The following is a 27,611-nucleotide window of genomic DNA, read 5'->3' as shown; positions in this document are numbered from 1 at the left end:
TCAGAGTGAAAAACTAAAATCGCAAATTTTACTATACATATTTGGCCCATGGTTTCGCGAATATATATTGATTTTGGTGTGTAAAATTTACTATCGCATGGTGTTATATGTAGTATAATCAAACATTTATTATAAAATATTAATTATGAAATTAAAAAAAGAAATATAGCCAATACTGGTTAAGAAAAGGAAGTTATATTATTGCCATCAGTGCAAATTATAAATCCCGAAAATCCCGAGATTATTTGCCCGGAATCCCGGGATTAACATTCCTAATATATGTATATAGTGTTTCCGCCAAAAACAAAAAAAAAATATTAAGGGCCGGTTCGATTTCGATATCATGCATATCACATGTGATCGATAAAGCAGTCATTGTACTTAACCAGAGCTTCTACCTCCGATTTGTGTTAAACAGACATTGAAAAACCGGCCCTAAGATTTACGTGAGATGGACCCATTTAAATATAGAGAGTATTTTGGCGGAACTATTTCAATATAATAGTTTTTTATATTTCCTATAGAAAAAAAGTACATATATATTTTTTTTTTGTATGAAGAGTGATGCACACTAATGTATGTACATACATAAATATCCACAGATATGTATGTGTATTAGCATGCACCTTTTTGAACAACATCCAGACTTTTGGGACATTGTAAGTATTACTTGCAAGAATTTCAAAAGCTCTCAGTTGATAGTTAACTGAAAGTTCTGAACAAATTTCTGCTACTGGAGGATGTCAATGAAAACCACACAATAATGAGTGAGAAGAAAGTGGCATGCCCTCAGGCCAAACACTTATACTAAGGATAGAAAAATTCATTTAAAAAGTAAATAGAAAATTTCAGTCTAATAAAAGAGCAACAAACAACGCCAAATGAAGTCATTGATCTGCAAAAATTGTATAAACCTTTATACAGAAAACGTATTGGAAAGCAACTTCAATTTATATTCCCACCAAACTCTCGCTCTAGTCAACCAATTTGGTTATCTCATTTATTATTATTTTTTTTTTTTTTTTGCTAGCAATCATTAATATTTTTTTTACGTTTCATCTCAGCTTCCTGCTTAAATAAAGGCGCTGGAGGTAGAATTCGTGCCAAGGCGCAGATGTTCGTGTTAAAAAATGTCTGAAATAGTTTCTATTACACTGAAATACGTATGTACGTGTATGAGTGTGTAAATGCTAAAGGTTACAATTTTATATGTATATGTAGCTACTGATTGGCACGGCAACGAAAGTTAGTTTCTCTTTAGAAATCACTTCTTTATTATTTACTAGCGAAATTTAAATTCGTATTTTCTATTAATTTTATATGCAAGAATGTTAGTAACGGTATTCTGTCGCACAGGTAGATAAAAAGTTAAGGAAAGCTCATATGTATGAGTGCATATTAACAGAGCCAATAACAGACCCTAAAGGAAAATTTAGATACATATGTATATAGTCTATGTAGAATTTTACTAGGCATAACGAAAAGTTTCTATATTTAATTTAGAATGAAGTCGGAATATCAACTAAATAATGGAAAAGGATAAAAAAAGCCTTAAAGTTAGATTTGATACTGGACCTTGAGCTTACAAAAATTTTGACAATTATATAGTAGCTATAGTTAACCGTCAATCTATTCTGAGCTAGCTTATCGAAAGAAGATATGTAGTCAATTTATGCTTAAAAGAAAAAAATATGCAGTTTTCGGGGAAGTATTCGGCTGGATTTATTATGATTTATTATTATATGTATTTTATTAAAAACGTTTGTCGCCTATTAAACCAACAAAATTTTGCCGGCTCGACTAGTAACATTTCTCAATTTTTTTTGAAAATACCTTCAAAGAAAGCTCGATTCATATAGGAATATTCTATACTTATATACATTTTGGGGTGAGAAAAATATGACTTTTGAAATCCAAAAGATTTTATTATTACTAAATACCCAATATATATTACTATTTGTAATTGTTAATCAAATAAAATGATTTTCCCCTTTTAACAAACTGCCTTCTTGAAAAAAGGTTTAGTGGCTTATTTCATCGGGCTCTGTATACATAGTTCTCTTTTCTGAAGCCGAATATCAAATATGATTTTTTCCTATAGAGGTTCCCTTCTGCAAAGGCAGATATTTTCATATGAGCATATATGTATATTTGTTTATGTAAATACATTCTATTAGGATTTAATCATGTCACTTATTACCGTTTAACCCGTTAAGAAGTTCATGCCAATAAATATTGATTATTTGGGTCTTATATGTGTAGGTATGTATGTATGTAAGAATGCATAAATAGTTGAAAGTTCATCGAACTACTTTTGTCAGTTTGTCTACTCATTTGCTATGCTATATATGTATATAATTATATTCTTGGAAACACATACGTACCTATGCACAAATAAATTTCATATGCTTATGCACATATTTAGACGTAAGACTAACTAAAATAAATTCACGGAATTCATTCATGGGCACTCGATAATTCCAAAAATTGGCAAACTCTTTTTACTTTTCAAATTTAAACGAAAATATTTCAATTTAAAGGCGTCAACCACAGATTTATAAGTTAATAAATTAGAGGGAAAATGGGTTAAGTCTATAAAAATTAAGATATCTACACTCTAACTTAATAAATTATTCGTACCTTAAATGTATCTCAACTTAGAGGTGAGAAAAGAAAGTAAGTATTTTCTAAATCGGTCAACACTCGGTGGGAAATTACAAACATTCCGGATTACCTACTTTTGCCATTCCATAAAAGATCATCTAAATTTGTATACAAAATATTAAGGCGTACACCAAGCAGAAGCTCGGTGAAATTTTTAACAAAAATGTAAGCAACAAATGAGGCCATGAGAACAGAAGTGGCCTATCCCAAAATTTTTTTTTTGTTTTTTTTTGTAGTTAACCTCTTAAAAAAGGTTTAAATGTGTTAAATTCTAATAAAAATGTCGCTTATTCCTTTATTGATGGTACGCTATGTAGCTTTTTACTTTACATAAAATTAAGGAGTCTATTTAAAGTAGGTAAGTGAAAAAAAAACATTGGGTTAGGCTATTTCCGCTCTCACGGCCTCATGACTGTTGCAGGTGCCTTTCCCGTCCATCAACAATGACAAGTGAAACGGTGTGTGCGGCTACACAAACAAACGTGGTCTTTGAAACCATAAGTAAGGGAAGTTCATGAAGAATTTGGTCGGCCAAAGATCTGACATTTGGAAGATATAAATGTTGCCTTTGACCAGACCACATACGTTTTAAATTTCTGCTCTGCTCTAATACACCATTAAATGATACTAGTATCGTCCAGTTGTTGAAATTCCACCATAGGGACTTAAACGATGGTCGGCGAATTATCTGAGTGGTCGATATTCGTCAGTCGTTTTCAAAGAAAAAAACCAGCAAACTAAAGAAAATTAAACAGGGGGTCCCACAGGATGTTGTCCTTTCCTCGTTGCTGTTTAATTTTTACATATCGAAGTTCCCTCAGCCACCAGAGGGAGTCTCGATTGCCTCCGGGCTTTCTCCGGGCTTCTTTACCGCAAGGAGCCTAACCCTCTCCCCTACGAAATCTTCGGCAACCCTTTTTACCAATTGTCCGGCCGGTCCTAAACTATGCAGCGCTTGTGTGGTCGCCGGGGACTAGAAGAAGGCAGCGAACGAAGCTGCGGAGGTTCATTTAACCACCCCTGGACCCAACTGCATAACGACAGGCTTTCAACGGCATTCACAAGGAGTCGGCCTTGAGTTATATAGTCTAAGCAAGCACTCCTTTGTACTAAAGTTTGAAGAGCTATAAACCTGTAAATCAGCAATTTTTCGGAAAATATTGATTTAAAAGTTTGAAATTTTGTTGAATTTTAATATTTTTTGTTAAAAATTTAAAATGTGGATTTATGTATAATGGTGTGTTTTATATAAAAAATAAAGTTATAAACAAAAGTTAGTGAACGATAACATAGAAATTGAGTAGAATGACCCACATCTCTTCATATCTTACAGAAATTTAATATCTAAATCCAAACTTGTTTCTGCCATTAATCAAAACCAAAAAGGATGGACATAAATATATATATACATATATACGTAAATATCACTGGCATGCTTCTACATATGTGTGAGGAACCTCTGAAAATTTAACTAGTCATGCTCATTATGATTTCTATTTTGCTAATCTACATATAAATTAATTTAGAAATTTCACCATCGAATCCACACGCAGCCGCTCTAAATAGCTGTTGCTTTTTAACAAAAACTAACGGCATTTCGAAGCTTATTTTCATATTGAACAGGTTCAGCCAAAGCGTGTCGTATACGAAACAAAACTTCTTAGCCTGAAGTAACCACTTGAACTGTGTTAACCCATGCAAAATTAGAGAAATATTCGTATTTATGCAAAATCTCAACAACGATTAGATAAAAACAACAACAACAAACACTGAATGGGCGCCGCTAGAAAGCGCGTTTAAGTGATGATTAGACTTAGCTTTTGGGCATTACTGACTGATGAATTCAAGCGAATTAATTATTCAGCTTCATGCTGCGTTGGAAGACACATAATTTGGTGTGACCGCAGATGGTCAGATTAGTGAAAAACCCCGTTGCCAAAAGAGGCAACAAAAATAAACGACACTGAAAAAAAAAAAATGTATTTCACTGAAAGATTTTGGGTGCACATACACACATATGTACAAATATGTACCAGCATTTTTGGCGGTCTTTGGTAGCATTGAACTCTAATGAGGTCAGTAGGGAAATAAAACAGGATTAAAAAAAAAACAGATATTTTATTTTGATATTCATTCATTTTATTTTTATATTCACACTTAAATCAAATACTATGCATCTTTTAGTTGATTGATAAATTCTTTTCTGCAACGCTTAAAAAAGTGTGAAGAAAAGTCATCTAATATGGCTAGGAGAAATTTTATTCGCAAAATTTACTTAAATGAACCAAAGGAATATTAATCAGAGAAAGTTTTCAGTTTTGAGTGCAAACAACTTACTTGCATAGAATCGTGCTTTCTCTTTTGCCCAACTAAAACTAACCACCCCGGAAATACATATGTAAAAAAAACCGGAAATTTGAATTTAAAACTTTAATTTGTTTTTATTTCGTTTATTTTTTAATTTATTTTTAATAAATTATAATCTCTATGCATAACTTAAAATTAAGAAACTGCCCACTTAATTTAGTCTTTCGTCTGCCCATCCCGTTACGCAGTCGCCACCGCCCCTTCGCCGGTCTTATTCTCCTCCACCGTCACCTTTACCGGCACATCAGCGCCTTCTAACGCCTTCTGTTCTACTTCTGTTTGCACTGCTTCCGCCTGTCCCACTTTTGTTTCAATTTTTTGTGGTTGCGCTTCCACTGCGACCTGCAAGTCCTTTGCAGGCGCCGACTCTTCTGGCTCGCTGATAACTTTTACAGGTATGAATTGTTCGCCACTCACCGGCTGCAACTGGTCTAAGTTCGGCTCACCAGCTGCTGGCACCTCGAGCTCACGTCCGCTTCTACGCAGTTGTGCAACTCGCCCATTTTTCAGCACCTCAAAGTAGGGTGAGCCATTAGCACCGTAGACATAACGCGCCTCACCATATACGGGCTGCACCTGCTGCGTCAGACTGGGCTCATTATCTTCACCCACAAGGATGTATTCGTTGTCCCCATTGTGTACCGCTTCTTGGGCGGACATTTCTTCAGCAGCTTCCGGCTGCACGTCTGCGGTGGCAGGCGATTTTTCGACAACCGTTCCTGGGCGTATGCGCTGTGGTAGGTTCGTAGCAGTTGTGGCTGCATTGCTGCTGCTAGCTGGCTTATTTTTCTTCTTCTTTGATGCAATAATTACAGGCATGCCTCCGGTGGCGGGTTTTTGAACTGACGCATCCATGGAATGGCGATCGTGTGGAATTTTCGGTGGCTTAAAGACGTCCATAATCGAAGCCTCGGCCAAAAGCGGCACAGCTTCAGAAGTGATGGCGGGTTGCTTCTTACGTTTTGAGCTTTGATTCTGCATAGCTTGAATGGCGCTGGCTGGAATATTCAAGATGAGTGGCTGACTCTGCACGCCTTCGACAACAGAATGAAGGTTATTGGGTTGTGTGATACCTAATTGCGACCAAGGAATTGTGATATACTGGGTAGGAGCATTCTTGCGCTTGAGCGGCACCGTCAAGGGGGGTTGTGGAAACTTTGTGGCTCCTTCCTTGAGTTGATGCACTTGTGGAAGTTCGTTGTTTAGAAGTTCAGGCGCCAAGTAGTAGGTTTGCCCATTGCGATTAACAAAAAGTGTCGTCCGTCGTCGATTCTGTTTACTGCCCGTCTGCGCCGGAGATGTGCTTAATAGTGCGCCAATCTCAGCGGGTGTATGGCCGCCCGTTAATTGACGTATCTGTTTAATTACGTTGTCCTGTCCACGCCGAAAAAGGGTGGCATCATTCTGAGAGCGTTTTGTAGAGGGGCGGCTGCTGTAATAGAAGTGCTCATCGGCGCCATCGTCTTCGTCGTCTTCACTTTCGATGGGTTTTGTTATACGCCGAATAACGCTACTGGGTTGCTGGCGCTGACTGCCTACGATAAGGCGACGGCGTTGTGGTTGCTGACGCGGGCGGTTGTTACCATTGTACTGTACCGGACGGCGGCGAGTATTCACGTTCTGAGGCACAGGTTCTTCTTCCTCGTCGTTTTCATCATTTTCCACATTTTCATCTTCTTCATCATCTTCAATAACTTCTTCGTCTTCATCATCAACAAATTCGTCGGACTGGGGACCGTCATCGTTATCTTCTACTTCTTCTTCGGAGATGTCATCTTCGACAATGGGACGACGGCGACGTTGTGGTCGATTCTGTTGTGGGCGCCGTACAGGGCGAATATCTTCTTCTTCTTCGTCTTCATCATCGTCAATTTCTTCCTCTTCACGGTTTGGCCTGCGTCTGTTATTATTGTTCTTATTATTTCTACGCCTGTTCTTATTTTTAATAATCTCTTCCTCTTCTTCGAGTGGGTCATCCAAATCGTCGTCTAGTTCATCATCGTATTGGACATTTAAATTATTATTATTATTGCTATAGAAGCGATGTGGACGATTTTCGTTGGTGATCGATATGAGTGGACGACGTGTTGAACCCTTGTGCTGCACACGTACAACAATATCTGGACGTTGTGTTGTTGTTGTTGTAGTGGTCGTGCTGGTCGTGCTTGAATCACGTATGGGCGAGTCCACCAAACCAGGCAATTGGATACGATCGGTCAACCAGCCACTGACAGAGCCGGCCAATGATGAGACCGATGATGAGACGGTTGATCCCAAACCCTGGCCGGCATTAAAACCGAATAGTGTCCAGGGGGAAGGCGTTGTTGTGGTGGACGAATCGCCAGCTTGTTTGCCAGCCAAACCCTCTTCGGGAGAACGCGGTTTAAAAGCGATCAGAGGGTGTATGATAAAGTCGGCGACTGTATGGGGCTGAGCATTTTGTGGCTGCTCACTTTTCGTAGCTGCCGCAGCTTGCGCTTTAATAGTTGCAGTAGTTGGCCGCTCAGTTGAGGTTTTCATTTGGGAGTCTAGACAAAAAACGGTGATACTAATTGGCACCAGAAACGATTTAATTACGAACATTAGCTACTCACCTAAAACCGCTAAGTCAGCAACGGGCGACTCAGTCGAATCCTCCATACGATGTTCCATATCAGCATTATCAGCATCGGCTGCAAAGGTGCTGCTAGATGTAAGCACCAAAGCCACAAGGGCGAAAAGTAAATATTTGGAGCCCATGTTATTTTGCTTGCTGCTGAAGCAGGTGACGTTATCCTCCGATTTGGTGGACTATCACACAAACCAATAAAAACTGTAATTTATCTCTGAGTTATGTTACTAAGTTAATAACGAATAAGCTGCGTTTTCTTAAAAAAAAAAAAACTTATTAATCAATTAACAATTAACCCCTTGTCACGCCAGACACTTCTTTTTACAATCGCAACTTTACGCCAACTGGGCGAACGCTCGCATCAACATGAGCTTTTTATGTGACGTTCAATAGTGTTGTTGTTGTGTGTGCTATTATGTGTATTTGCCGCTTCAGAGTTAACCTTCTTTGCTGCTCTGCTAAGTGCGTCGCACAGTGGGAAATCGCTATATAAACTGCGACAAAAAGTAGTAATAGTTTTTGTCAGGCATGTGGTCTGCCCAATTTTTGCTTATGCGTTCGTAGTTTAGTGGTCAAACAAATATTAAGACAAAGTCCCATTCAACGTTCAAATAAACTAAGAAGCTTGGCTTTGCTCTCGTTTGCGGTATCAGTAAAAATTGTTCAATCGCGGCTCGGGACTCACGCCCAATATATCTTTTAAAGCATCAGCAGCCCCGAAGGATTTTGAAATGCGAATACTGGCGGTACTCTTTATAAGAACAAGAATCAGACAAATATTTTGGGAACAAAGCCCTGGTATAATAGATGCCGGACTTCTGAAACTATTGTAAAGAAATCTGTTTTGGAAGGAAATTCCAACAGAAATCACATGATGCACCGATGGGCCAGGTATAAAAGACAAAGCAGGTGGGAGTTTTTATGGCTATTCCATTTCCATTACAATTGGCAGATGTCTAGCAATTTTTCCTACACAGATGCTAAATACGCAAACCTCCACCAGAATAAGCCTGAAAATGGTGTAAAAGTCGCTTTATTTTCTAATAGGATGACTCCAATCTAAGAATTGGTGAGGTACAATACTGGGTACCTGGGAACTGCAGTATTGAAGGACACCAGGTCGCCGACAAACTAGGGAGAGAAGGTTCAGCATTTGTTCTCGTGAAATGAAACTACTTTGTGTTGTCTCAGTTTCTCTTCTTTGAGACTTTTAGGCGCAGAATGGTTAAACTCAGAACGCAGTAAGTATTCGAGAGCGGTAACGCGCAAGCCAGACTCTGTGGTTACCGTTCGCTACAAAGCAGAGCTGTGCGCTGGGTATTTAACCGGACGTTACCGGCTGCGTTCCCCTATAAACCGGAGTGGCCTGTCTTAATATATGTGTGCAGTGGACTTCTAAGGCACTTCTAGCATTCATTATGCACTAAAAGTAGAATGAGCCTCCAGGGTCAGGGATCTCATAATAGGGACATAAAATATCTTCTAATTAGCACTTTCCCTAGAACTGCCTTAGTGGTTACCGGGTTCAATTGTTAAATTTTTTACTCAGGAAGGAATTATAGTACTGAAGCTAAGTATCCAGCTCTCAACCAAAGCCTCAAGAAATATTTTTATATTTTTCTGTCGCTTCAAAAAGTACTTTGCCGTTTCTCCAAATTTTCGTAAAGAAAAAAATTTACACGCATACGAGCATTTTTTTGGGGGGGAGCCGCAAACTGGTATAAGAAATTTTCACAAAATAAATTCTTTTCATTCCTTGAGCGTTTCTCAATGATTTTTTTTCGCTTGAGAGCTGAATAATATTTATACAAATTTTTTAAAACCTCAAGGCTTAAACAGTAGAAATAACTCGTTTGAATAAGAAAGGAAAGGAAGCGTATACACTGAACTTTAAGTTTTAGTAATTTTGTATTTGTTTGTTTTTAGCTCTTTGTACTACACCCAAAACGGCACAACGTCGAAACCGGTTATCTCCAAACCAAATTACCAAGTGATAACGGAGTACTTAATCTAAGTATCAAACCCAACTTAGTATCAAATTAAGTTTCAGAATTGATAACTGAAACTTAGTTTGGTGCTTATTTGCAGATATTTCAAAACTCCAACTTTTTGCCCATTTCAGACCACTGTGCATCGTCACATTTCGTCGCTTATGTTGATGTTGCTAGCATCATCATGGCTCAACTTTTGGAGCACTTCTTTCTATGTTCGCTATCTTGTTTACATCGTTTCGGTTATGTTTTGCGCCCATTTTAGTATATTTCATTTTTCTTCAGATGGTCAGACTGTAATTTTTGTGTTTTGTCTAAATTTCTGCCTCTGCATTATGTAATGAATATTAAAAAAAAAATAGTTTTTAAAGAATGTAAAGAATTCTTTTATACGTCACATGAATTTATATAAAGCAGAGTAGTTATTTCAAAAGCATGACAACATTTTTCCATTCTTTTTAAAGAGCACAGAATATTTAAAAGTGAGATAAGCAATTGTGTTTTAATTCGCATCTTTCTTATGCTCGATTTCCACAAGGCATTAAATGGCAAAAATTGTAATGACAAAGTTGGGCATTAAAAAATTATCGTTCATTACGTTCAAAAAATAGTCATTAAGTTCATTTTAAGACGGCATTTTTAAATTACACCAATTTTTTGTCATTTCAATGCCTAGTGAAAATTCGGCATTACTCCTTATAATTTAAATTGCGCTACTGAATGGCAAACCAAGAAATCTAAAAACTAGTTTGCAAAGTTCTTGAAATGGTTTTTCATTTAACTAATTTCTTGAATTCTTTCACTTCTATCCGAAAAACAATTGTTGTACTAAGATTTAACCATTTATAAGTTAAAAGTGTTTTAGTACTTTCATTCTGAACTCATACATACACACTTGTGGTCAGCTGATAAAGTCAAGTGACATTTTGACTAGTTTTGGCTATTTTTCGTTTGTTTATTTAATATTTATATTTTTTTATAAAAGTCTAGAACTTTACCTAACCAGCTCCACATTTCAAACTTCGTAAAAAAGTTATGAAAATTCAACAAACTTTAACATTTGCACCCGAAAATTTTAAACATTTTATTTCGAATTTTTAGAAAAATTCTGGGTATGCAGTTTTGTAGCTCATTAAATTTACTTATGTAGTTTAATATTTTTTTTGCTGATGGTGCTAGGCATTTTCTCCCATACAAACGAAATTGCCGAGCATATTTTATATGGAAGAAAATGAACAACACCATTATCAAAAAAAAATTCTTTAAAAATCATTTAAATCTAGAAATTTGCACTTTAAAAAAGTAAAGCACTTTAATGGCCCAGAACTTAACTCAAAATAAGCCAATATTTACTGTTGTTTGTACGACAGAAACCGAATTGGTTACTTACAAGAATTAATCTGTCGATAGGTTTTGAATTTTATCTTTGAAACGCCACACTTTTCTTTGAAATCGCTTCATTAGTTATGGTGCAATAAGCATTTTCGTGAAGCTTTAAAAATGACAACTACAACATTTGAGCATAGCCTTCATATCGAAACGTAAGACGTATTCTACGTCAAAAACACCATGTGTCCCGTTTTGGCGTCCAGGGTAAAAAGGCTCTTTCAAAAATCAGAAAAGGCTAGACAAAAGCTTAAAAACTAGACCCAAAATGGCGAGGCTAGGAAATAAGATTAAAAGCTAGAGGTAACCTTAAAAAAGGTTTAACTGGTAACACTGGCTATATTGAGCATGCCCGTCATGCGGAGAGTCGCCACATGACTCACGGCACCTGTTCGCATGCCCCCACAACACCACCCAGCTAACGCCCCTGTCGCTATTGACATAGCCCGTTGAAGTCGCGCACTTCCTGCGCCTCCCCTTAGCTGAAACAGACTACAACGTTGATGGATGAGCCGACCCGAGGGAGGCTTAGCAGCCGCTACAACAACAACAGCTAGGTATTTTATTTTTAGTTGGAGGCAACTGTCTTTCCGGCTATGCTGTTACAGTTGCTCGACCATACTCAATTTTGCGCCACCATTCGCGCACTCTGGTAATCGTGAGCAATTAGCCTTAGGAGCCTTAGGTCTCGCCAGAAAGAGATAACATCCGATGATGCCACTCCAAAAATTTTTCCATAGAAAATTTTAACCCATTAACTTCAACCAGAACGGGTCTTCCAACACAGTTTTGAAAGTAAATTAAAAACAAAAAACATGGAAAGAGAGAGTATCGCCAAGCCCCACACAAGAAGTTTTCGGGTATTGATAGGCACATCCCTTTGGGCATTTATAGATAACTTTTAAGTCAAAGGTGAATTCAGAAAATTTTTAACCTTATTTTCGACCGCAATTTCTCCTATTCGATATTCCTTATATGTACTATTCACTTTTCAACTGCTTTCAACTTCTTTAGAAATCAAATGAAATTTCTAAGTATATAAACTAACCACTTAATATGCATAGTTATATAGAAAGTTGTATCTAGTATGCCGCTAAAATTTAATGAATACATACGTATTTGGTATTGTAAAAGACGCTATTAAAATTGAGTGTTAGTATTGAATACTGTTTAGCAAGCACACAACCATCATCGACATCGCGAAAATGTACATATGTACATACCTTCCACGGTCTATCATTTGGGAATCGCGTTTTGGCAGTTTTATTACTAATTAATCTTCTTTAACTTTCCATTGTTGCCTTAATATCAGCAAAAGCTAATATATGGCCGGAAATGTAATGAAAATCGTTGGCAACTACCTTATGAAAATTTATATGACTGCGTACATTTTTTCCTGTAGAAAAAATAAATCAAATTTGGCACTTAGTACTTCAGTTTATTAGAGAATGAATCTTTGTTAAGATGCATGTATCTATAGATACACTTAAAACACAAATTATGCTTGTACATATCGCGCACAAACTTCAAAAGGGGCACACTAAAAAAAAAATTAAGTAGATTTTTTTACATAAATCGATTCGTATGATTTACCTCTAATTAATGCAAATATTTTTTTTCTTCACTATAAAACTACTGATATACCTGTTTCTGTATTAATTGCGTTGAATCTGTACCATCCACAAGCAGTTATATTTTCGGATCTGATTTTTGAGTTATGCCTCTTTTGAAGATGGGGTGCGATGTGTCCGCAGTTGCGTCCTGAACCGCTTGACCGATTAAATCAAAATTTGTCACACTTACTGCAGTTGTTTCAAGGATAGCCATAGGTTAAAAATATTTTCTATAGATCGATGAGGCGTGGTACCTTCCAAACAAATTATAATTTCCATATCTCTTGAAGAATTGTGAAATCATTTCCATACTCATGGAGAAAAATGGGCTTTGCTGGAAAATAGGGCGTTGCACCTCCCACATACACAAAATTTTCCAAAGTGCATATCTCTGGATTTTCATGCAGGATATCTCGAGAAGTATTCGTGGTGACAGATAAAAGTGCGAGTTAAGAGAAAAGGGCGTAGGACCTCCCATGGAAGCCAAAAGTCTCATACTACATACCTTTCGAAGCATTTAAATTTACTAATGGCATGTATGTATGCAATTTACTAATAGTTTTAAATAATAAAAGAACTGATGCCACACCTCCCTTGGAATTTTTAGCAACTACACACTTGCACTTTATTTGACTAAAATTTATTGTTTGAACATGTGGCAATGCTCCAAATAGAGTTCAGGAACAGAGTCTTGTCGAACCCGTTGCGATTGACACCAATATTTTAATAATGCATTTACCTTACTAAAGAATTTGAATTTAACTTTTTAAATGGGTGGCAACCCTTTTAAAACATCTCAAAAATACTCTTAGTGTTAAAAGATTTCTTGACACTCTTTTGTTTTACAAATTTAAATACATATTTCGTTGTGTATAAGTTAATTGAATTCGCCTTTTCAAACAGGTAGCAACCCTCTTCAAAATATTTAAAAACTTTTACCTTCTTAAAGTCTTCAAGGGGTATTTATTTCTATTAACTAATTTCCTTAAATGAAATTGAATTTAATTTTGTAAACAGGTGGCACTCCTCGTACACTGAAGTTAAGAAAAAAATCTTTTTAAAACCAATTCGATTGATATCCATTTTGTAATAATTTATTTAACTTTTTAAATATTTTGAACTAAATTTTTTAAAAGGTGGCAACTCTTTTTGAAAAAGTAAAGCCCTATTGGATATCTACGGGCCCGAGGCATTTAATTTGACACCGCATTTTTGAAAATCGAACAAACGGTGCAGATCTGATGACGTGGACCAAAAATCCTGTTTAGGCGCGACTGCTAACACCGGGCTCCTAAATGATGCTATGTACTTCTGCATTTGCAAAAATTTCCTTCATTAAATCAATGCAATTTTCGAACATGCACTTCTCAACTGCCATGTAATAAAACTTTCTTAAGTTATAATTTGATGGCAGTTCAAAGTATGCTTGGCCTAGTCTGATGCATCCTCCGAACATTGTTCCTACAGCTAACCATTGGCCACAGTGCCTACCCACCATTTTGGAACCAATAAATATTTTTTTTATGAATACATGGAAACATACTGGTCTTCCATCTCACTGAGTTATTCAAATCCCTTCGCGTATTATATATATAGATAGATATCTGAGCATACTATTAAAATCTTTGGCAAATTAATTAATTTGATTTTTTAATGGAAATAAGCAATCGTTCTACTGAATAATTGTGGATTGCGTGTGGATTTAATGAAAAATAGTTTAATATAGAGATACCTATATTTTTTGATGGTGGCTTCGAATTCCAAAACCATTTTATTTAAATCTCAAAAAATGCACTGAGATTCTCGACATGTTTGATAGGATTTTTAAAAATTTGGACACAGTTCGCTTTAGTTTACATTTTTCTATCGATTAAGCTTGTTTACTGCAAAGAATTGCGAACTATGAATTTTTGAAGGAAAAACGTGCTACTTAAAAAGCGTTTTGTCATTGTCCTGGACTTGAATGATCATTAACTCATTAAAGTTTTTTTTAGTGTTGATTTGGCTTATTTGCTTCAGTAAGCAACGCAGTTTTATAATTTGGTGAGATTCTACTGTAAATATACATTCTCTTTGGATACAATAAACAAGTATGTAAGTATTAGCACATGACAGTTGAAATATGAATGTCTAAGTCTCATAATTAATTCAAGATTTTTACAGTTTTGGGTCACTCATTTTTTTATTTTTCAGCGCTGAAATTTTATTAGATACCCCTTTATTTTTCTCATTTTCTCCTATGGTTCACAAATTTTATGGGTGCATATATTTTAAAACATATCTACATAAGTTAATTCTTGACCTAAATGCAAATCGCCCGTGTTCAAATTACTTCGCAACTTTTCACATAGTTAGTGGGAACAATCTAGCAATTAATACGCTTTTTTTATATTTCTGTTGCGCTGTCGCCAAAGCTGGAGCTGTCTGCAGCTAACGGAGAATATTTGCTTATTTTGTTGATTTCTTCAGCATGGCATCTCAATCACTAGCCACACGAGTGTAATTTGTTCAGACGACCGTCTTGTCCCTTAATAAGTTAACTTGGTCAACGACTTTAGACAACGTCCAAAAAATTTACTACATAAATACTGCCATTCTCTGTTATTAAAGGCACTTCATTGCCCGCTGTACGGGGTTTTTATTCTATTCGCAACATAATGATTAATGTAAGCAGGGCTGCCACTGACGAAAAAAAGTACTTACCATCCACTTGAAAAAAATCGACCAAATCTGGAAAATATCTACCAATAACTTTTTTATAGTTATTTTAATGAAAACCATAGTGGGCAAAATTCAAAAAATTTTCGTTTGAATTTAGAATTTTTTACTCTGAATTTTTAGAACAATTTATGGTATGGAGTTTTATAGCCAACAATATTTGAGTATATCAAACAATGTGCAACTAAAAAATCCCGTTGATTTCTTTTTTAATTTTTTGCCGCCAGTCTTTTGTGTTTTTTTTTATTAAAGAATTTCCATTGATAAAAAAAGCGTTGATTTATTTTTTTTTTTGTGAACAATCATAGTACGTAATTACATAACTGCCAGTTTTTTTCTTTTTATTTAAATAATTAATTAAAATATTTAGGCAATCAAAAGCTCCTCGGGATTTCAGTAATATGAGGTTTGAATGGAGCACGATAAGTTCGCCTTATATCGGTACACATTTATACCTATGTATGTAAGTATATAAAAAGTGTGCAAAAAAATTTATAATATGAAGATAACTACAAAAAATAAGGCGGAACGAAAAGTTCGACAAAAGTCAACCAAAATTAGAAAAAATATATGTTTTTACCAACACAAATTATTTCTACCAACTTTCGTAACAATTTACCAAAGTGGCAACCCTGAATGTAAGTATCATTATCATTTGTAAGTTTATCGTTGATTAAACTGCCACATAAATCAGCGCAGCTGCTTATATAAAAATTAGCACACTTTTGTATTCTCATATTTATTAAATATGCTACACCCTATTAAAATCTAATTATTATTTATTTCTCAGAAATTCGCAATGTGTATGCTTTCTTCTCATACATCTGTCTACGTGCAAAAATTAAGCATGCAGAGCAACTGGCGAGACAAAGTCATTTCGGATTGTCTATTATGTTAATAAATGCTTTCCTCTTGTCAGCTCTGATAATTTTTTCGATTTTCTCTATATTTTATTATATCTATTTATTTTAGGGAATTTTTCTAAATGTTAATTTGCATTTAATCGCGCTTACAACCAACTCCGTGCCGCTAAAGACACACATTTATTTTTTGTTCTTTTCTCTACTTCGATTCTATTTTGTCCATATAAAAAGTCTATCGGTATTTGTGTCCTCAAGCATTTAGTAGCAGCGCCTTAAAGAAGAAACATAACAAATAGCGGCTTCCCGGTTCGCAGTAATTTAGCTAGAAATAACTAATTTCTTAAGGTAATAAAATGTTTTCCAAATCAGTGTTGAGTGTTACATTTCTCGTGTTGGCGTTGGCCTGTCTTGCGCAAGGTGAGTTCAAAATATACATATATGTACAATAAATTGGGAAGCATAAATGCATATACGGGGTGATCCAAACAAAATGTTTGTTATTGGACTAAACATAATTGAAAATCGTAGAGAAAGAGTAAACTATTATTACTCTTATTAGGATGAAGCTCAGATATTTATCCGCAATACTTCCCGCCTTAAGTTGATCAGTCCGAAAACCTATCTTCTCAGTGGCAGCACTTTTTTTATATTTAAGACAGCTCAAGCTTATGAAATATATGGTTGGGCAAACCGCAACTTTAATGACCAAAGATAAAAATGCTTTGAAGCCTGCTAAGAGCCTACTCAAGTTAAGCATATTCATTAGTGTTGTCCTTAAAATATCAACAGCTAAATTTTGTATGGCGCATCCCTTTTTTTGTTCATTGTACAAAAAAAAGATATCCTCGAAAATTAAAAAATTAAAAAAAAAATTTAAGTCGCTACCAAAGTTTGAAAAAACTTATTTTTTAATCACACAGGCTAGTTGAAATTTTTACTTGAAAAAAAAATTTGACGTATGTATTATTGAAGGTTATTCAAATAAATTCATAAACGCGCTGAGTTAAAGCTGGTAAAAATTTTGCAGAATTTATGCGATTAAAAAAATTAAATTTTTCAAACCCTGTAAGCGAAAATTTTGTAATTTGCACAAAGTTTGGAGATTTGATTTTTATGTTTTTTGGTGGAGTATGAACCATATTTTTACAAAAAAAATATCGCAAAGAAAAAAGAGTAAACAATTTTGCATATATTGCGAAAAATTCACTGTGCCAATACTTTTGTTCGTCACTGTACATACATATGTAAATATTTTGTTTTCCTTATTGGTGCTTTTATTGGTTTATTTTGTTTTCCCCTCCACAGCTCGCCATGCGCCACGTAGCCGCAATCGCAATGTGCAAGTTGACGACGAGGAAAACGTTTTGCCCGTTTACGCCAGTGTAGCTGGTCGCCGACCACACCCAAATACAGAGCAGGCACTTTCACCTAAACAGGCGCGTGTCTTCCCCGGCGCCACTTTGGCTCTTAAGAAATTGGTGTTGTTGAAGTTCAAAACGATTGTGCCTATTTCCTTGATTTTACTTAGATCAAGTGATGAAAACGAAGCCGAATTAGTGCCTGTCTACCCCGCATCCGAAATACCCGCCGATGTACAATTTATTCCAACACCAAACGGCATCTCCGGACATCGCGACGTCCAAGCCATTGCCATACCTAGCGCATTGCATCAACAACTCGATTTGAGCGGTCTGGCCAATTTGGAGAGCATTGAATCCCTGCTAAATCAAGCTGAAGAGGGTGAAGCTGAAGCCGATGTGGAAGATAAACCACTTGCAGTGGTCAATGAACAGCCTAACACAGAAGATGAGCCATTGAATGTAAAAGAGGATGATGTGGATCAATTATTGGACAATGCGTCCGTCGATAGGACTAAGATAGCGACAGCGGACGTACAGTCGGTGCGTCGTTTGGCAGCCGATGACGTGATACGACCAAGCGTTGTGCGAACATCTCAAATACAAACCGGAGTTGAGGAGATTCCTTTGTTCCTCTATGCGGCCAAGGATACGCCGCAAGCAGTGCGTGGAGTGCGCAAAGGTGGACTCCAACGTGTGAGGCATATCGAACGTCGCTACCATGCCTAAGAGGTGTACATATGTACATACATGTATGTATATATATACTATATGCTAGATGACTACTTAGACTGAAAAATAAAAAGAAATTGTAAGGAATAAAGTTAACAGAAGAAAAATGTTTTGTACATAAATATTTTTGGAGTGTTTTACTTTTTAACGTTTTCCCACTGAAGCAGACATTTCAACTTGCTCGCCTTAAACCACTTAATGTGTCTCCGGTAGGACATGTCTTATCAGCAGCGCCATGCCACAGCTTTCACAAATGCTTGCTGCCTTTCGCTTCTGTTCGCAACTATTTTCTTTACTCTCTACTTAGTTTTGCAACCTTTTGTTTCTTGCTATTTTTTTTTGCATTTTTTCCTATCTTAATGTTGCTGCAGCTGTCCCTGTAATCTGTTCAATTTGAGCGCGGAACAATGGCGCTTAAACGCTGATATCGCATAGTTTGCTTATGCATTTCATGAATTCGCAGTGTTTTTCCATTGCTTGATGGCCTTGGCTGACGCTTGGCAGCAACTTGGCGATAAGGACTCTATGCACATATTCGTCCTTGTACGCGATTTTATAACTGTGTTAGCGTGTCTTTTCCAAAAAGTGGGTGGTAAAATTACTTGAAAAAGATGAGTAGGTGCTATAGTTAGAATCTCTGTCAAAGCACTAATACGTTTGTTTTTGTTTTCTGCACTGAGTTCACTACGCAGACAAAGTGTCTGAAATTTTTAGAATTTAGGTCAAAGGTAGCAGCGATAAAAGTGCGGATGCGAGATGGTTTGTTGGAAAATCAAAAATTCACATAAATTGATTTCATTAATTACAAAAAAATTTCATAATTGATTGACGAAGAAAAAAGTTATACTTCGATAACAATGGTAACGTGATACTAAATTGATATACATACATACCTCCCGGTTTTTGGATAAATTCTTAGAAGCCTATATATTGGGTAGTGTGAACTTAAGATTATTATTGCGATCTTCCTGAGGGTTATCACGATAGACTAATAGGGCAAATCTAGCTAAAAGAACGTTGACATATGTAGAGATTATACTAATTTTCGGGCTTAACTTCCTAATCCGTAATTAAAACACAGATTTCTTACAAGAAAGGCTTCCTTGCTAACTTTCGTGATGAAAAGTTCTTTTGACTGAAAGTACTTGAGCATGCTCGCGCTGTTTCTTATTTTTTGTTCTTATTTTTTTATTTTATTTTTTATTTCCACACAATTCTTTATTAGAAACGGCCTCACAACAATAAAATTGTTGAATACAATTTTTTAATTTTATTTGTGTAATTTTTTTTATATCTAAGTTTTATTGTTTTAAAGAGAAAATATATTTGTTTCGATTTAATTTAATTGGAAGATTAAGATTATTTTATTAATTTTTCTTTTTTAATCAAATATTTTATTTTACACAGAATCTACACAAATGACTTAATAACTTAACTAAAAATGTCAAAATGAGCTAACCAAAATACGATGAGCCAAAACCTAAGCCACCATAACCTAAATTACCCACACCCCCACCGATATACAAGCCGCCTGGCCTACTACCAAATATACCGCCTCCGCCAAACAAACCACCAATACCTCCCTGGCCATAATAGTAGCAGGGCGGCGGGCCATAAAAACCATATCTGCAGGTATTGCAGCAGTTAATTGGCGGTCTGGGTGGCAACACCGGCGCCAGCTGAGGTGGTAGCGGCGCGATTGGTGGCGGTGCAGCAGGAGGTGCATACTGGCAGCAAACTGGTGGCGGAGGGTTAACCATCACAATGCAACAACGATTCTGATTGTAGGCGTCGATGGTACAGGGATTGACGCATGATGGCGCAAACAAGTCACTGATGAAACCGAAAGTGCGTGCGCTACGTTGCGATGGATCGACCAGCTCGAATTGCTCCGTATTCGTATTGTTTACCTGCGTCGATGAAGGCGGTGGCGCTGGCCGATAGATAAATGTATTTCCACTGCCATAGGGATATGTAGAGCCAAGCGGTGGCTTTGCTTGTTGCTGTACTTGAGTCTGCGCCACTCTGTGACCGTTGTAAGTGTTGTAGTTGTGGAAGATTGGCTGTCTGCTGGTGAATTGTGTGGGCACTTGGTTTTGCTGTGGTTGTTGCTGCGGCGGTGGAATGTTGTTGTAGTCATTGTTATTATAGTAGATTGGTTTTCGTAAGTCGGTGACTTCTGCGGCCAACATTTCTTGTTGTCGTCGCATTTGCTGCAATTGTTGCGGGGTGTAGGGCGTTTGGGGCATTGCTTGTGGTTGTTGCTGCTGCTGATATGTTTGTATTCGTGCATTGCTTTGGCTTTGCCATTGTTCTCTTGGCACCTGTGTTTTATTGTAAATGTAGGGCCAATGGCGTTCCATTTCTGTAAAAGCGGAAATGTACAAAAGTTTTATACTCCGCCTAAAAGCGCTCTACAATTTAAAGTGCAGTGCTGTGGATGGTTTCACCTGTGAAGCGCCTGTAAGTGGGCAACAGGTTGGCCAATTCAATTTTTCTCAAGTGCCACAAAGAGTTGCCACAGGGAATTTTTTTATTTTTTTTTTACCAAAAACCACCAAAAGATGTTACCAAATTCAATAAGAAATTACCCAACTTATTTTATGTGCAGAACTAAACATACAGACTATGGGATTTTAAATTGTAGTGTGCCCGAAGAAACGAATTTGTCGATTGCTCGTCGTTCTCAGAAATTGGTACATTATGGCATAGAGGCGTTGTCTCTTGGCCACCGCGACCATCCGACTAGGCACCGCTGAACTTTTTATGAGGCTACTCGAATGGCCGCATTTATGCGAATAAACTTCAAACTCTGGAGCACCTCAGAATCAACATTAATCAAGTTTTGGCCAAGGTACATGTCGAAAATATTTCAAAAAGATCAACGTGCGAAGGATTCCAAAATTTTCTGAAAGCCACTATCAACGAAGAATTTTGGATTCAAGTAACCCTAAATAAAAAAAATTCAGAGCGGTGGTATCACACGATAACTTGCTGAAACCAAATGTTGCCGACATCACGTGGTTCTATTTCAGGCAACAAAAATGTCTTTATAAAGGTAAAGGGCAGAAATTGTTCTTTCGGGTAATATGTAATAGTTGATTTCCACCAAGCCTTAACTGCAGTTTATGCCTATTGGAATCTTCTATTTTGGAAAGTAATTTATTAACTTCATACCCAAACAATGAAAGAGAAGAAATAAACGAGTAATTTTTAAGCAAAAAATGCAACCGAATTCAATGCTCATAAACAAATTTATGAGTACCGTTAATCTCTTCACGATCCACTGATCGGAACTAAACCAAATTAGCGTGGAACCGTCCTTGAGGTACGACCTTACCGACAAAAAAACGGTTCGCGTCGTGCAAAGTTATCCGGTAACATACATAGAAAAAATAAAATGAAATAATACATGAAGTGATAACATTCCTCCTTTTTTAAGTCGGTTTAAAAAAATGAAAGTGGATTGTTTTGCTTTTGAATAGTATTTTTTACTCTTTGGGGAAGACGGTGGACATTTCATGGCAGAGGATTACCGTCCTCCTATGATGGTCCATTGCCGAAAATGTAGTAGTACGTTTAGGTACTGACGGTAATTTAAGTCATACTCAAGTCTTCTGGAAATAATTTTTTCTGGATGGGCACACAAAGCATAATTTTTTATTAGACTGCGTTAAAAAGAGGAAGTATTATAAGGGATGTTTTTGTATATTTTATGGCTATTTCGACAAGTCTGCATCTTTAGTAACTACGAAATTCGGCTCAATATTTTTAAAACGAAAAATGAAAATCACAGTCACCCCGGAAACCCTTGAAAATTTAATAGGTGATAAATGTGCATTTGATACACAAAACACAGTGCAGCTGTATAAATAACAATCACAACTTTATATGCAACAACATAAAACATTAACATACATACATATATATAAATTAGTTTATTCATAATCTAATAACATTTCAGCATAATTGAAACAAACTCTCTTTTGTCAGTTTCTTACATTCCTGTTTCATCGGAACCATCCACCTTGGGCACCTCTGTTATTTTGCGGCCTACCAGCAAAACCGCCGAAACTGTTAAAACCACCAAAACCACCGAATCCAGCAAAGTTATTATTGAAACCACCAGCATTGGCGTTTGCATTGGTAAACGCATTATTGCCAGCACTACCAGCCGAGGAGGAAGCTGATGCATTCGCATTACCACCACCTTGGCTACTAGCCGAAGCACTACTGGACGCAGAGTTGCTCACTGAACCATCGGGTCCACGTTGTGAATTTACATTGGAGTTCGTGGAAGCGCCAGCATTCTGACCGTTGGCGCCCTGGAAGATAGACTGACTGTTTGAATCGGCAGTTACGCTTTCTGAATTACCATTACGCACAACATTCGTTTTGGTGTTGGCTGTGTTACTCGATGAGCCAAATTGATTGTTGTTCGTTGACTGTGAGTTGCCATGCGAACTAATGTTTTCGCCATCTTTGTTGCGAGTGTGTGTCGTACCAGCGTTGGCCGATGATGCCTGCTGCTGGTTGGAATCAAAGTTGAGTGACTGACTTTGCGCGTCATTGGAACTGGAACTGCCGTCCTTAGTTTGCATATTTTGATTATTTGCATTAGCAGAGCTCACCTGACCACTCGAGCCATCTTTGGCTATATTTGAGCTAATACCAGAGGCACCATTGTCTTGCGAGGCGCCGTCTTTGGTTACGTGTTGATTTGAGTGCGAGTTGGAGCCGGCTTGCTGATCAAAGCGATCTCCTTTGTTTTCGGCTACGCCTTGAGACTGGGCATTGCTGTCACTGGGAAAAAAGAAGCCACCTGGTTGGGGATAAGGTGGGCGCCGCTGCTGCTGCTGGAAACCCTGGTTTGGATAACCAAAGGGAATAAACTGTGCGCGTCGTTTGGGCCGCGCGGAACGCTGTTGTGTGACTCCAGTTGCCGTGCGACGATTAACGCCACGGCGTCTACGTAAGAAGGGGAAACCAAATGAATTGGCAATGGTGTTAGCACCACCAACAAAACCGTCAGTATTAGCTGAAGTTTGTCCATTTCTGACGCGACCGAAGGCGTTTGAACGTGAAGATGTATCGGTGATGCGCAAGCCACCGAACTGGCGAGATTGCTGGTTTGAGTCGCTATTCGCACGTGCACGTGCACCTTGGCCCTGTGCATTCACTTGCGCTTGAGTTGAAGCCGCTTGATTATTCTGTGGAGAAAGGCGATCTAAGTTCAAGCTTAGCGGACCCAAATTCAAATCAGTTCCACCGTTGGGGTCACGTGCCAAACCAAAACCTCTGCGTAGATTATCGCGCGACAATGAGCCACCAAATTCCAGGTTACCGACATTAAATTCTTGAGCAACGCCGCGTGATACGGCGCCATTGGTGCGTGTCTGGGTGCGTGTGAGTGTGCTGCCGATGTCTAGTCCGCCCAGATTCAGTTCGCGATTGATGGCATTGCTCTGGGCTACGCTAGTTACACCACCGTTACGTTGGCCGCCATTTTGTCGGGTGACAGCGCGTGAATTGGTCACACCCTCCTCAAGACCGATTGGACCTAGATCGAATTCTCTTTCAAAAGCGTTGCTGTTGGCGCGCGAAACGGAGCCTTGGCGGGCAAAGCGACGCGGTTGCTGAACGAACCGTTGCTGGGGATTGAAGAACTGTTGCTGAGGATAGAAGAACTGTGCATCCGTTGCTGTAAAAACGATTATAACAACGTGTATACAACTTAGTGACTGGTGCAAAGTGGAAGAAAATCGATAAGACAGTAATCTGTGTTGTGCTGAGTGCAATTGTTGTTGGTGAGACAAAGTACTATTTGATGTGTTACCATGTATAAAATTACACAAATTTTTAAATAAATAAAAGATAAAAAATAAAAACGAGTGAATGATGAAATAAAATAAATGTAAAAATTTTAATTTTTTGAAAAAAATCCAAAATTATAGAATAACATTAAATTCAAAAAGGCGTTCAGACTAAAATAAAATTATTTAAAAAGAATAAAAATTTTGGAAAAAAATCCTGTGAACTGCATTTAAGAGCAATTTTTGTATTGCAAGCATAAAATTTAATAAGTAAACTAATTAGTGTTGTGGAATTTTTGCCGGTTCAGTTTTTCCATATTTATTTGCATATGTGAAATTTTCCCACGGGATGGAAATTGATTCCAAATTAGCAAAGTATAGCTAATATGAAAAACTTATTAGTATATTTGGAACCAGCGACCTAAACAAAGCCCAGAAATATGAATGCTGTTCTTTACATCTTTTGTTTGTGCAATTATCAACAGAACAATTACAATTTGAGAGTAACCATAAATTAAAGGGCTGCCAGAGATGATATTTGACTTTGTCGTTTGCTTTACAGATTCATTATCTAATAATATCCAACAAACCTTTTTGCTGTCTTATTTAACCTGTGTGCTTTATGTCACTTGGGGGTCGAAGCGCAACTCTTGGAATTAAATTAAACGATTAATATTTTCACTATTACCAAAGGATTGGAGAAAAATTAAATTTTCGACCCGCCCTAATGCATACTTTGCTAATTTTTTTTTATAATAAATATGTTCTTATATATTCTTTTTCTAAAACGCATTTGATTATGCGTGCCATTAACCTGTGCCTACATACTTGATACATGTACAGCTGCGAACAAGATAATAGCAGCAAAATTCAAAATGATGCTGTTGGCAACTTATGTTTATTTAGTTATTGTTAATAATTTTCATTTAATATATGGGTCGAATAACGCATGAACAAAAATTTTTGTTTATATAGAGAAATCCGTTTGAGTAAGCATTCAATTTAAGTGTAAAAAAGTGCAAGTTTCGCGTAGCTAAAAATTACTGTTGATTTTTCTATATAAACAAAAATTTTTGTTCATGCGTTATTCGACCCATATATTAAATGAAAATTATTAATAATAAATAAATAAACAAAATTTGCCAACAGCATAATTTTGAAATTTGCTGCTATTATTTTGTTCGCAGCTATATGTATCTGTATATCAATTCAAACACGCGTTTTAAACCAGTCCGATTTGCTTCAACTTGTTTATTGATTATGCTAATTATCAAAAGAAATTCGGCAAAATTTTGCTTTATTTTTTTGTTTATTAGTTGCTGATATTTCTTTATTAGGAGAATTTTTAATTCGCAAGAAAATGCTAATTTTTGTTGCCAGAAACTAATAAAGCAAATCATGAACAATTATATTTATTTTTCGAAAATTTTTTATCGACCACATTAGGGCGTACTCTTACAATGTTGGGGGAATTTTTCGTTTCGTGGTGATTTGGTGACAGCAGATTGCTCTTAATGCATGATACTTTCACTTGATTTTGAACAATTTAAGTCTTTAGTCACGTACACACAAACTAGGGGTTTCACTGATGTTGAGAAGAGTATGAAAACCGCAGAAATCTTTACCTACTGAACTGTAAAAATTTTATGAAACAAAGATTTGCTAATTACTTTAAAAAATTAATAAAAATACACTAGATACGCTTCGTAGGTAAAATGAAGCAATAAAACAAGTAATTTTTAAGTAAAAAAACAAAACGGATCAGTTCTCATATAGAATTTAGGAGTACCGTTAACTTTTTCATGATCCAATGAACGGAATTAGACCAAATTATTATCACCCTTGTGGTATCGAAACCGATTCACGTGGTCCGAAGTTATCCGGTAATATACTTAACAAAAAATACTCCGATGAATTGATAATCTTCCCCCTTTTCGGAGTCTTATGTCCAAATAGCTGGTTTAAAAGAATATAAGTACGTATAAATTCTGTTGTTCCCTAGTCAAACTTTCTGCTCTATTAATCTGTCGAAGCACAAACTTATGAACTGTTAAAATTAAAAAAAAATGAATCAAAATTCTGATGAATATAGCAAATACGAGTAAATATTTATTAGATTTCATAGCGCAACACGCTAACTATGTCAAGCGAGAAAAATAAGATTTCTATCATCTGTCAGAAACATCTACATACGCCTTCACCACATTGGCCAACACTTTCTCCAACACCGAATGCGCAGCACAAGCAACAACAATAACACAACAAAAACAGCAACAACCTGTCATACACCCAACACAAATTTGTATAAAAAAAAAACAATATTTACCCTTTGGTTGACAAACAGCAAGCAACAGCACAACGAATCCACAGCCCAAAGTCAATTGGCGAGTGGCGGCCATCCTGGCAGCACTGAGTGTGATGGAACACTACCAATCTATGTATGTTTATATGTAGTATGTTAGTAATCTGATTTCTGTCCACAACGGTTCCAAATTTTACGGTTATTTTTCGCCGGCTAAATTTATTTTGGTATTTGCCAAAAAAATTCAAAAATTTTGGATATGAAATATTTTTCGTTATTTCGTTTATTGCGCGCAGCTGGGCCTGCGAGTACCACGGCTGAGGCTTGGATTATGAATGTCGAGCGGCGTTTGCGTGGATGTACATATTTGAAGTGCGAATAGCGAACAGCGAAGCCACAGGTAATCAAAAAAAAAAAACACAAAAAGCCACAGCACAGCCACAAAAAAAAACGGTCAAATGGGCTAACTAAACTAGAATTAGAATTGATTTTCGCAGGGGGAATAAAGATGAGTGACGCGAACAATTTTCTCAATAAATAAATAATGTTTGGTGTAAATGTATCTATGTACATACGTATTCAGCCATCTTCTCAGCGACAGTTCTTCTTTGGAGACGATAATTACTTGTCATTTGAACGATTTCAATACACTTAAGAAAATCTTCTTAAAATTTTATTTATACTCGTTGAATGAATTAATCGAATTAAATTATTATTGATGAATGTGTTCATAAATTGATGTTAGTAAAAAAAGAAATTTATCAAAACTCATGACGAAAAAAATCAAATAAAAAAGTTTTCAATATACCATCTTTCAATAAATGGACTAAAAAGTAGAAAATAATGTTTTATAGACACATCGAATTTTTCTCGATAAGTTTTGATTTTAAAATATTAGCAAAAGCCATTATAAACAATTTATGAGATTTAAAATGAAAAACGTGGAGCGCGTGCAATAGAATACTTATGTACATAATTCACTAACAAGTTCATTACATTTAATTACCAATAAGTCTTTCATTCAATATTCAAGCGATCGATGTAATTAATTTGTAAAAAATCGGGATTGGGTCATTCATATACCCACATACTACATATGTCTGTATGTATAATAATTTTCATATTAATTCAAGTCAATTACCTGCGCCCACATTTTTCATTTAAATCTTATTAATAGTTTACAATGATTTTGC

General features: G+C 36.5%; 3 protein-coding genes across 3 annotated transcripts in view; 1 reads left to right on the top strand and 2 right to left on the bottom strand.

The window, feature by feature from the left end:
• Positions 1-5,159: 5,159 nt before the first annotated feature.
• On the bottom strand, positions 5,160-7,770 carry LOC118753339 (probable serine/threonine-protein kinase kinX). The gene is made up of 2 exons (XM_036488217.1): positions 7,626-7,770; positions 5,160-7,559 (listed from the first exon to the last, which is right to left on the bottom strand). The coding sequence occupies exons 1-2, from the start codon at positions 7,768-7,770 to the stop codon at positions 5,212-5,214; spliced, it is 2,493 nt and encodes an 830-aa protein (XP_036344110.1). The 3' UTR covers positions 5,160-5,211.
• Positions 7,771-16,566: 8,796 nt separating this feature from the next.
• LOC118753329 lies at positions 16,567-18,345 on the top strand. Its single transcript, XM_036488206.1, has 2 exons — positions 16,567-16,630; positions 17,519-18,345. The coding sequence occupies exons 1-2, from the start codon at positions 16,567-16,569 to the stop codon at positions 18,298-18,300; spliced, it is 846 nt and encodes a 281-aa protein (XP_036344099.1). The 3' UTR covers positions 18,301-18,345.
• A 3,945-nt stretch (positions 18,346-22,290) lies between these two features.
• LOC118753318 (GATA zinc finger domain-containing protein 14) overlaps positions 22,291-27,611 on the bottom strand; it is a 64,873-nt gene continuing 59,552 nt past the window's right edge. Inside the window, exon 3 of the mRNA XM_036488196.1 lies at positions 22,291-24,004. Within this exon, the coding sequence (XP_036344089.1) occupies positions 22,314-24,004 (1,691 nt within the window). The 3' untranslated portion in view covers positions 22,291-22,313. The remainder of the gene's footprint in view (positions 24,005-27,611) is intronic.

This window comes from Rhagoletis pomonella, unplaced genomic scaffold (assembly GCF_013731165.1).
Source record: "Rhagoletis pomonella isolate Grant_MI unplaced genomic scaffold, Rhpom_1.0 Rhpom_scaffold_00002, whole genome shotgun sequence".
NCBI classification, from domain to species: domain Eukaryota; kingdom Metazoa; phylum Arthropoda; class Insecta; order Diptera; family Tephritidae; genus Rhagoletis; species Rhagoletis pomonella.
The sequence above is the reverse complement of the archived record's forward strand: the minus strand, read 5'-3'. Positions and strand labels throughout refer to the sequence as shown.

Bases quoted from the DNA above. Each gene is read 5' to 3' on its own strand.
- LOC118753329 (XM_036488206.1), top strand. From the start codon at position 16,567: ATGTTTTCCAAATCAGTGTTGAGTGTTACATTTCTCGTGTTGGCGTTG. The intron at 16,631-17,518 runs GTGAGTTCAAAA...TCCCCTCCACAG, and splicing joins GTTGGCCTGTCTTGCGCAAG to CTCGCCATGCGCCACGTAGC.
- LOC118753339 (XM_036488217.1), bottom strand. From the start codon at position 7,770: ATGGGCTCCAAATATTTACTTTTCGCCCTTGTGGCTTTGGTGCTTACA. The intron at 7,560-7,625 runs GTGAGTAGCTAA...TTTTTTGTCTAG, and splicing joins TGCTGACTTAGCGGTTTTAG to ACTCCCAAATGAAAACCTCA.